General features: G+C 41.3%; 1 protein-coding gene across 1 annotated transcript; it reads left to right on the forward strand.

The window, feature by feature from the left end:
• The first annotated feature begins 664 nt into the window (after positions 1–664).
• On the forward strand, positions 665–11,246 carry LOC141054348 (transmembrane 4 L6 family member 5-like). The gene is made up of 5 exons (XM_073551666.1): positions 665–957; positions 3,054–3,119; positions 5,296–5,459; positions 5,783–5,981; positions 11,068–11,246. The coding sequence occupies exons 1-4, from the start codon at positions 775–777 to the stop codon at positions 5,976–5,978; spliced, it is 609 nt and encodes a 202-aa protein (XP_073407767.1). The 5' UTR covers positions 665–774; the 3' UTR covers positions 5,979–5,981; positions 11,068–11,246.
• The last annotated feature ends 466 nt before the right edge of the window (positions 11,247–11,712 follow it).

The raw sequence follows: 11,712 nt of genomic DNA on the forward strand, positions 1-11,712 counted from the left end.
TCCCTTGGTATAACATCAGCACAAACACGGCTTCATGGCCGAGCAGCTGCATGCAGCCGTACGTCACCAAGCAACACAATGCCAAGCGTCGGATGGAGTGGTGTAAAGCTGCCAGCGCTGGACTCTGGAGGAGCCGTGTTCTGTGCAGTGACGGATCGCACTTTTCTATCTGCGTCTGATGGAGGAGTCTGGGTTTGGTGAATCCAGGAGGACATTACCCCCTGATTGCATTGTTCCCCTGTACAGATGGTGGAGGAGGATAATGCTATGTGTTATCAGGGGTCAGTATTGGGCCCTTGTGAGTCCGACTTCTCCCAGCATCAGGGCCTGACCTCACAAACGCTCTTGTGGATAAAGGGGCAAAAATTCCCCACAGACCCCTCCAAGATCTTGTAGAAATCCCCCCAGAAGAGGTGGAGCTGTTATATCTGCAGAGGGGCAACTCCATATTAATGTCTATGGAGGTAGGATGAGGTCAGGAATGCTCCTGGAGGTGGATATGGAGGGGGCACATACTTCTGTCCTTATTGTGTATGTGTCATAACAATAGGGTATACTGTGATTTGTAGTTCCACCACCTCCAGTTTCCGGATTCTCTGTATTATCTCTTTCTGGGGAACGTCGGGTCCAAACTTCACAGTTTTATGTAGTTGTGACACAAGAGTCAATAAGGAAGCTGCCATCGGTGGAGGAGCTCACAACCCTCCTGAGGTCTCTGGGGTCTCCCATCACATTGAGCCCCTTCCTCTTGCCTCCCCATCTCCCTCTATAGCCATGTGCACAGGCGACTGTTCGAAATTTATCGGGGTCTCCTTGTACCCATTCTGCGCCCTATGCATCCTCTGTAACATATTGCTGCTCTTTCCAGGATGGACCACTGAGGCTGTGAGAGACCCCCAGAAGAAGCTCACGCCAGAAGTTCTGTATCTCGGAGGATTTTTTGGAAGTGGATTTCTGGTAAGTGATGGAGGATAAAGTATGGGGGACAGGTTGGTTTGCTGCAGGGATGTCAATGCATGTAGGTATCCTCAACATCATTACTACACCCCAGAGACACCAGGAGCGAAATAAACCTGGCCAGGATTATGTAACAGCATATGGCAGCATTAGTTTTGAATTAAATTCCAGTATATTGTGGGCACTATATGGCGGTATTATGTGATTATGTGAGTGCTTTAAATGAAGGGTACAGTCAGTGTATTATTTAGGCACAGTATTATGTTGGTTCTTTAAGAGAGTATTATCTAGGTGCTGTATATCATTTGGGTACTATATGGCGGTATTATGTGGCTCCTTTAAGAAATTGTTATTTGGTTACAGTATAATTTGTGCACCATACTGTAGGTTTAATAAAAGTATTTCATGGATTCTGTGTATCATGTGGATATTGTAGGGCTGAATTATGTGGGGTATATATGTCAGTTTTATATGGTGTCATTAGGAGAGTATTATTTAAATGTTGTATTTCAGTTGGGCCCTATATGGCAGTGTAATGGGGTTCCAATAAATGTAATTTTTCGATGTTGCATAATATTTTGGTATAATATGGCAGTATTATGTAGTTTGATTTGGATCCTTGATATCATTTGGGCACTATATGGCGGTATTATGTGGGCTCTTTAAGAGTGTATCAATTGGATGCTGTATATCCTTTGTGCATTATATGACAGTATTTTGTAGGTATATTGAGTGTTGCTCCGATGCTGTATATAATGTGGGCACTATATGGCGGTATTATGTAGGTTCATTAAGAGAGTATTATTTTGATTCTATCCAGTATATAATGTGCACACAATATAGCAGTATTATCTAGGTTCATAAAAAGTATTATTTGGATGCTGAATATTATTTTGGCAATGTATGGCAGTATATTTATTTGGATGTTATACTGTATATCATCTGCGCACAATATGGCAATATATATATATATATATATATATATATACAGTATATATTATTGAGATGCTGCATATCATCTGTGCTCTATATGGTGGGTTTTTATATATACAGTATATATTATTGAGATGCTGCATATCATCTGGGCACAATATGGCAGTATATATATATACAGTATATATTATTGAGATGCTGCATATCATCTGTTCTCTATATGGTGGGTTTTTATATATACAGTATATATTATTGAGATGCTGCATATCATCTGGGCACAATATGGCTTTATATATATATATATATATATATATATATTTGAGATGCTGTATATCATCTGGGCTCTATGTGGCAGGTTTTTATATATACAGTGTATATTATTGAGATGCTTATGTGGGTTCTTTAAAATAATATTTTAATTCTGTATATTATTTGTATTCGGAAGCTATATGGCAGTATTACGGGGGTACTTTAAGAGAGTATTATTTGGATGGGATATTGTCTATCATTTGGGCACTATATGGAGTTTTATGTGGATTCTTTACTGTAAGAGCAGAGAAGCTGATGGTCAGGAGGCACAGATCACTCCTACACCTCCATTGACCCTAAGAACTTTCCATTCCTCACCCTGTGTACACCTTCGCTGTATCTTATGTTATCAGCCCCTCACTGTTATCAGTATTCTGTTGTCAGCCATTACAAGGTGGATTGCACCCGGCTACAGTGCATCTCTGTGATTGCTAATCAGGGCGTCTGCTGGATCTAGGAATGTTTAGATTGGCCCTGAACATAAACATAGTTACCAACAATCCCCGACCCAGCTGAGTCCTGGAACGCTCACATTTGGGCGATGGTTAAGTAATCCCTGGCCATTTCAGCCCAGGCACCATGGGAAATCCCAAACAGTTGATAAACAACCATAAATAAGGATGTATTTTAACCCTGGATGGATGATCAGGCATACAGCAATGAAATGTGTACATAGGGGTGGAGTCAGGGGTGTGGCTACAAGGATGGCAGGGTTAGCAGCTGGGTCCTAGTGCCTGAGGGGGCACATGATTCATAATGGTTCTATTCTCTACCTAAGGGGGACAAATGCCCATACAGGCCAAATCAATAATAAACTCACAGTACCACAATCTCACTATTTTTTCTTCTCCTAGGTCCTAATTCCTGCCATTTGCATACAGTTCACTGGTCGACGAGGGAAATGTAACAATCGATGTGGGGTAAGATCCCGATGGTAGCGAGGAACCCAAAAAATACTGAAGTCCCCATTGTGGATCCTTAGCCATTGGTGAATTCACTACTACTGGCCATAATCGGGCACTGTTGTCAAGTGATATATCTGAGCAAGTCCACGTATCAGCTTACGGAACCCCAAGTAACATGCCACGGAACCCTCGGGTTCTATGGAACTCACTGATATTAATCCTCCAAGAAAGAAGTCATTGATATTAACCCACCACGGAACCCTAGGGCTCTGCGGAACTCACTGATATTAACCCGCCACAAAAGAACTCGTTAATATTAACCCGCCACGGAACCCTAGGGCTCTGCGGAACTCACTGATATTAACTCGCCACAAAAGAACTCGTTAATATTAACCCGCCACGGAACCCTGGGGTTCTACAGAACTCGCTGATATTAACTCGCCACAAAAGAACTCGTTAATATTAACCCGCCACGGAACCCTGGGGTTCTACAGAACTCGCTGATATTAACCCCAGACGGAACCCTGGGGTTCTACAGAACTCGCTGATATTAACCCCAGACGGAACCCTGGGGTTCTACAGAACTCGCTGATATTAACCCCAGACGGAACCCTGGGGTTCTACAGAACTCGCTGATATTAACCCCAGACGGAACCCTGGGGTTCTACAGAACTCGCTGATATTAACCCCAGACGGAACCCTGGGGTTCTACAGAACTCGCTGATATTAACCCCAGACGGAACCCTGGGGTTCTACAGAACTTGCTGATATTAGCTAAGAGTGGATCAAAGCTGGGCTTGATGGGGCCAGAAGAGGACCAGGTTCTGACTAGATTCAGGGCCTTGCCACAACAATGAGGTCCAGCAGAGGACCACCCTATATGAAGTAGTCTGTGTGCTGCTGACACTCACATGATCAATATAAATGAATGCTGCTGTATAGATGGTTAGAAATATTCCCTCTGATGGGTCCAAAGTGTCCAAAAATCAAGTCAGATAATGGACAAGAGGATCCAGCCATGGACAGGGTCCAGTCGAGGAGAAACTCATCAGATATTTTTGGATTACGGGTTTTTCCAGGGGTACTAGATTGACGTATTGTTACGCTAGGCCATTGGGGCACAATAGCTGATTAAAGGGACCTCCGGAGCTCTTTCTTCACTGTTTACCAGGTACAGCGCCTATTAGTTGCAGTGACTCGTATTACAATTCAGAGAAGCTTAGGTCCTCACCGATAAATGGGATTGATCTGCAGTACCAGGCGCCGCCACTACCAAAGCTGTGGTGCTATTAAACAATGAAGAAGGTGATGCGCTGCCAGTCGATCAATGGGATTGCTGAGAATTTTACCCGTCTGGTACCCTTTATTTGATACAGTTTACTACAACATTATATAACCTGCTTGAAAAATGGTAACACCAGGGTCCATCATATTAAGTTATATGCTAGAGCAGACCTTAACGAACTTCCCTCAGGTGGACCCCAGGACCATTATACATTCTCATAGACTAGTGCCAGTCTGTGCCCCTATATGCCTCTCATAGACTCAGGCAGAAGCCAGTACCTGACCACCTGCCACCCTCCTCACCACAATTATAGCCGATCTGTCACTTTCCATAGATAGGTCATTCATGTCCCTGGTGTCAATGCCGCTGGTGTCCTGAATCTGGACATGTTTTTTGTTCCTCCCTGCTCCTCTGCATTCCTTAGATATGGCCTCTTCTTTATTAGATATAAATCTAGTATTTTTAGTAAACTGGGTGGAGTCCTAAAGAAGATGCCCACAAACAAGAATTATGGACCACGCCCACTTGGATAATAAGGCCGGATTTATATACAGGGAAGAAGAGGCCATATCTCAGGAACGGAGGAGCGCAGGAAGAAACGAAAAACATTGCCGGGTTCAGAAGAACAGCGGCATTTACACCAGGTAAAAATAATACCTATTTATGGTAAGTGACAGGCCCCCTTTATGCAAGTCGGTGACCGATATCTGCGCCCTGACTGCTTAGTTTCACCAACATCTGTCCAGAGCCTAAGCCTTTTGGTGGAAATTGAGCGTCAGAGTCATAAGACCCTGAAGATTGCCATGGAAACTGGCCTGTCGATGCCAGAGGTCTTCCACCGCTGTACGCCCTGTCTGCATTACACCTCTCGATATGAATGAACCTCATTGACTCCTCTTCCCCTAGATGCTGGTCTCCATCGCCTTGGCAGCCATTGCTGTTTGTGGATCCCTCTATGGATTTGTCACCTCGTTGCTTGGTCTCATCCACGGCCCTCAGTGTTATTACACGTTCATCGATGGACAGCAGCGCTGGACATCCCCCTTCAAACTAGACAGGGAATATATAGAGTAAGTGTCCAATGGCGGAAGGAAAGAAATGACTCATTTTTCTAAGATGTCCTCTAAAATCTGTGAAATATGTGGACTATTACTAACGCACTTTAGGCCTCGCGGATCAAAACAATTTAATAGTAAGAATCCCTTTGATTCTCAATGCAACCAATCAGAGCTCAGCTTTCATCACTTCCACACCTCTTGTAAAATGAAAGCTTCGCTGTGACTGGACTGGTTGCTCTGGTAAAATGAAAGCTTGACTGTGATTGGTTGCCTTGGGCAATATATACAGATGTTCTTTCAGTCACTTTTCATAACTCTCCGTTGTCTCCTCACAGCCTGGAGACCAGCTACCTCTTCCACAGGCAGTCCTGGTCCCGGTGTACCATACCGATCGGAGTGGTTGAGTTCAACGTCATCTTCTTCTCCACCATCATGGTGGCCAGCGCCATTCAAGTCGTCCTCTGCACCATCCAGATGATTAACGGCTTGTTTGGCGTCCTCTGCGGGACCTGTCAACGGAGACTATACTAGAAGGTGATATCAGCAGATTCGTTATAATCGCCACCGAACATTATTACGTTATCATTAACCATTTCATGACCAAGTCGATTTTTTTTTATACGTTTTTTCGCATGTCATATTTTCCCCACTTATTCCAAGTGCCATAGCTTTTTTATTCCTCCATCGAGGGCTTGTTTTTTGCGGGACAAGTCGTAGTTCTGAATGACAACATTCATTTTACCATACAATGTCCTGGAAAATGTAAAAAGAAAAAAATGCGGTGAAAGAAAAATGAATTATGACTTTTGTTTTTTGGGGGTTTGTTTATACGGCATTACTGTAAAAATTGCCTGGTAACACAATTTTCCCGGTCGGTACGATTAGATCAATACCATATTTGAATATTTTTGTGGTTAAAAAAAAAATCTGAATTATGTAAAAAAGTCAGTGCACCTACTGTAAGACAGGGCTAATTTTTGCTTGTTGAGCTGATGTTTGGGATACATATGACGTTTTGATCTTTTTTTATGTATTTTTTTTAGAGTAGTGTCGTAACCAAAAATGTCAATACTGCGGCTGTTTTGTCCTCACTAAATGAAGCAGAATGCATGTAGCTATACAGGCAGCTAAACCGCTATACCGGGGTCCAATAAGGAGACTCTAGGTTGAATCTGTGCTTTATTGAACGTGATGGTATATTGGCGCGGTGAAACTACAAGCAAACATATAAATACACTCAGTCAATACAGGGTACATAGGAATACATAATATACATAACATACATTATCTGCACTAATAGCTAGCCAGGGGAGCTAACTAAGCAGGCTAATATCAGACAGCAATTGGATACAGGAAACATAAGTACATACCAGCGATGCTGTCACAAGGGGAGAAGAGAAATGAGATGCTTCCTGGATGCAGGAAGCAAGAAAATGGTGGACTGGAGGGAAAATGGGGGCTGAACTGACCATAATCCTTTGCAAAAGGCTACCAGGGTGCATTGCAACCTTACCAGAACGCACTGCAAACCGAGGGAATGGCAAAATGAAAGTAAAACACATAATAATACTGTAGTTATGACTCTGGTCACTAGATGGAGCCAGAAAACACTGTACACATTAACAAGCAGATAATAAATCAAATGTTGAATTAAATGTCGGAGACAGAACAGCGGCATTTCAATTTTTTGTTCTTTTAGGGTTTCAATGTATGGTTTAAACCTTTACCATTGAAGCCTGTTTTCACCTTCTTGACATAGCCCCATTTTTCACATCTGACATGTGTCAATTTATATGCCAATAACTCTGTAATACATTTTCCAATTCCAGTGATTGTGAAAAGGTTTTTATTTAACTCATTGTCAGTCTTCTTAATGGTGGATTTGAGTTGATAAAATGTGATTTTATATATGAAAATAGCAGACATTTTGCAAAAATTGTGTAAAATTGGCAATTTTCAAACTGTGAATTTGTATGCTCTTACAACAGACAGTCATACCACAAAAAAATATGGAAAAAATTATATTTCCTACATATCTAGTTTACCTCAGCGTCATTGTTGAAACGCCATTTAATTTGAAGATATTAGAAGGGTTAAATGTTTGACAGCAATTTTTCATTTTTTTCGACAAAATTTACTAAATCTGTATTTTGAAAGCCCTATTCAGTCTATGTGTAAAAAAAAAACAAACAAAAGTGATACCATTTAAAAAACTGCACCCCTCAAAAGTAATCAAGCCCCTACTCCCCATTCACAATGCTGGATAACCCTTCAGGCGCTTCACAGTAATTAATGTGAAGTGGAAAGTTCAACAAAAATGATGGTTTAGCTTCAATTTTTTTTCATTTTCACAAACTATAATGAGAGAAAATCCAGTGACAAAGGGGGTTTCTACTGAATTTCTACCGAATGCAACGATACCCCATATGTGGTCAGAATCTATTGTTTGGGCACATGGCAGGGTGAAAAGGAAAGGAGCGCCATTTGGAGAGCAATTCAGGCTTGGATAGATAGTTGACACGGTCACCATGTCATATTTGTGGAGTCCTTGCGGTACCAAAACAGAATCCCTCCAACCCCGTGAAAGACCCTATTTACACCCTCAAGGAATTTGTTTAGATGTGCAGTGACTTTTTGGACTCACAGGCGCTGCATGACCATTTAAGGGGTAATGTTTCTCCTTGTTGACATGCCAGTGTAAGGAGACTTATCGGCCATGCCATTAAATTATACAAATTTCCTCTTCAGAGAGGAAGATGACTCGCACTCTAGTTCCACCTATTTGAAGTAGCAATCCTAAAAGTCAATATCGACCCTTTTACGAGCCTTGCCGCATGGACAGGGTAAAAGCTTAATCTCAATTTGCAGACACATGTTTTGGGGGTGTTCCCCTTATTAGCATGAGATCTGAATTGGCTGCATGAAATAGGTTTGGACGCCATGTCAAATTACAAAGCCTCTGAGGTGCCAAAACAGCAGAAACCTTCCACACATGACCCCATTTTGGAATCTATAGCCCTCAAGAAGTTCACATAGGGGTATATATAGTTACTTTTTTCCAACTCACACGTGCGTTTCAAAAGTTTTTAACATTGGGATGTAAAAATTTAAAATTACTTTTTTTTCCATTAAAATGATGCTTTAGCTCCAACACATTCTCTTTCACGCGGCATAGTAGGAAAAAATGAACGAAACAATATGTAAGACAAATTCTCCCTAATACGGTAATACCCAATAGGTGGTTGGATACAACTATTTGCACGCACAACGGGACTCGGAAGGGAAGAATCACGATTTTACTTTTGGAGTGCAGATTTGTCAGGAACAGTTTGACAGCATGAGTCCCAATAGTTGTCCTATGGACTGATTCTTCCACCTGAGCTGTGGATCCCTGCAGCTCCTCCACAGTGTTCATGGGCCTCTTGGCTTCTTCTCTAGTTAGTGCTCTCCTTGCTTGGGATGTCAGGTTAGGTGGACGGCCATGTAGGTTTGCAGTTGTGCCATACTCCTTCCGTTTTTGGATAATGAATTAATAAGTGATCCGTTGGATTTTTAGAACTTGGCTATTTTTTTAACCTAACCCTGCAGCACTCTTCTCTACAACTTTATCCCTGACCTGTCTGGTGGGCTCCTTGGTTTTCATGTTGTTGTTTGATCCCTAATTTTCTCAAACCTCTGAGGCCTTCACAGAACAGCTGTAGTTATAATGAAAAGAAATCACACACAGATGGATTCAGTGTATTAATTATGCAACTTCTGGGGCAATTGGTCACTCAGGATTTTATTTAGGGTTACCAAATTATAGGGGACTGAATACAAATGCACCTCACAATTTTTAAATTAAGTCAATCTCATACTTCATCCATGATTAGATCCAGAGAACCCCTTTAAGTGTGTTGTCCCGTCTGCAGCGGGGCCATATTTGTTGACCTCAGCTGTGGTTTGGGCACGCTGTGGGGCTGAGAAGTAGGGGGCCTTTTGGCTTTTCGAGAGTGGATGTTACTGGATTTATTATTAAATAATTAACAATTCAGGAATGGACTTTACATTTGTTTTTACGCCATTTTACGCTGTACACCATGCGGTAAATGAGACAAGGCGGCTTAATTCTTCGGGTCAGTGTGGTCTCAGTGACGCCGGGGTTATGTGATTGATTTTTACAAAATTTTCTATTTGCGATAAAAACATTGATTGACAAAAAAGTTTTTGTTTTCCCATCGCCATATTCTGAGCGTTTGGACTGAGACATTTTTCTACCAGATGAGAGCTGTGGAGGACTTCTTTTCTGCGTTGGAGGTTTAATTCACAATGAAAAAAATCTATATTGTTGGCCTTTTTTTTACTGTGTTCACTGATTGGGTCATATGATGTGATATTTATATAGATCTGGTCATTCCAGACTCGTCGATACAAGTTATATGTACTTTCTTTATCTTTACGTTCATTTCTACAATATTTACGTGCAAAAAATTTTTTTTCAGATTTTTAAGATTTTAATTGAGTTTTTTACTTTTTTTTTTTTTTTTCTACTTAATCCCGATACGGAATAGCAACATTTACTGGTCTGTTTATGTCTGATTACTATGCTGTAATTGTAAAGCATAAAAGAAAAGATAGTAGCTTATATCCCTCAAATTAGTTATACACATGTATGAGAAAAAATTGATCATCTAAAAATGAAAAGCACCTTCTTTATGCAAAAATATCACAAATTTTATTCAAGAAGATACTGACAAATACACGACAATAGTGCATCACGCATATAATAGAGAATAAATAGTAAAAAGACCAGTGAACAATAATGAAACCATGGTGCAACTATGCAGGTACAAAGGGGTTAATGCTGAGGGCAGTGATGTCCTAAGTATTGCTAAATGTCCCAAAAGCTCATTAGAGAGTAAAAAGGGCAGGGTAATAGGGAGAAAAAGTCTCCCATAAATATAGATTACTTCCCAGATCGGCCAGTTTAATATTACATATGTGGTCAAAAAATACCACCATTTACTGCCGATCAGAAAACCAACCCAGAACACCACAACTATGAGGTTAGCAGCTGACCCCGTTATAAGGCAGTCAGTTGAGACATAATCAGTATAATATGACAGAACGTCTTACCCATGTGTGCAAATAGTGCCTGCAAGTTGCGCCGAGGCCCCGACGCACGTTTCGCTAACCAGCTTCATCTGGGGGCAGTGTGTTCTGATGTAAAGGTAGGGCTTTAAATATCCCTCCATATGTGACCGCTACCAAATCATAGACCAGAGGAGGAGACTCGTTGCGTACCGAGAGGCGAGAGCGCATGTGGGCGGAACATCCAGCAGCTCTCCGTCACTTCCGTCACTATGCTGTAATGTCTATCGTCTGTACAAGTCCCCTCTGAAATGTAAAGTGCTGTGGAATATGTCGGCGCTATAGAAATAAAATTATTATTATTATTACTAGTCTGATTACATAGTGACCACTAGAGGGCGAAACGAGAAAGCAAAAAATCCATCGCTATCATCAGAGTAACGGCTTCGGCTGTAAGGAAACGTCCGGAGACATCAGATTAATCCAGAGCATAAAGGGTTCACCCTATAATCAGAATTACCTGTAACACTGTCCTTCTTTTCTACCGCAGCACACGGATGCGCAGGAGCCGTTATATATCACCACCCCCATCATGCTCACTGCACCATGTGGTGTAATATGTACAGAAAGTGTAAGAGAAGAGCCGGAGAACAAAGCCTCTGCTGAGTCCTCACCTGTGTGTACAGAGACCTGACGGGGAATAAAGCATTGTGTTGATCATTGAGCAAATCTTGTATAGCCTTTCTTTCCTTATTAGAGAGGTTGTGTCTAATATTAGAGCTTTTTTTTCACAGACTTTTTTAGTGACCTCTATAGATGGGCTGAAGGATCTAATCACTAAGGGTCTTAATGAAGGTCTACTGAGTAAACAGGAATTTCAATATATTAATACCCTATACCAAAAATTTTTTTACCATGCTCCAAAAATTCATAAATATCTTACGAGCCCACCAGGCTGTCCAATAATTTCGGGTATTAAATGCCTCACCTCAAATCTGTCCCGTTATGTAGATTGCTACTTAAAAAAATTAATACCTAATCTCCCTTCCTACCTCAAAGACAGCAGGCATGTGTTACAACTATTGAGTAAGATACATTACATTTTATGGACATTAGATATCACATCACTATATACGGTAATACAACATGAGAAAGGATGTGAAGCAGCGAGCTATTTTTTAAATGAAACACACCA

The sequence above is a fragment of the Dendrobates tinctorius genome, unplaced genomic scaffold (assembly GCF_039654945.1).
Source record: "Dendrobates tinctorius isolate UK_male_01 unplaced genomic scaffold, ASM3965494v1 ptg000178l, whole genome shotgun sequence".
Classification (NCBI taxonomy): domain Eukaryota; kingdom Metazoa; phylum Chordata; class Amphibia; order Anura; family Dendrobatidae; genus Dendrobates; species Dendrobates tinctorius.

Bases quoted from the DNA above. Each gene is read 5' to 3' on its own strand.
- LOC141054348 (XM_073551666.1), top strand. From the start codon at position 775: ATGTGCACAGGCGACTGTTCGAAATTTATCGGGGTCTCCTTGTACCCA. The intron at 3,120-5,295 runs GTAAGATCCCGA...CTCTTCCCCTAG, and splicing joins AATGTAACAATCGATGTGGG to ATGCTGGTCTCCATCGCCTT. The intron at 5,460-5,782 runs GTAAGTGTCCAA...GTCTCCTCACAG, and splicing joins CTAGACAGGGAATATATAGA to CCTGGAGACCAGCTACCTCT.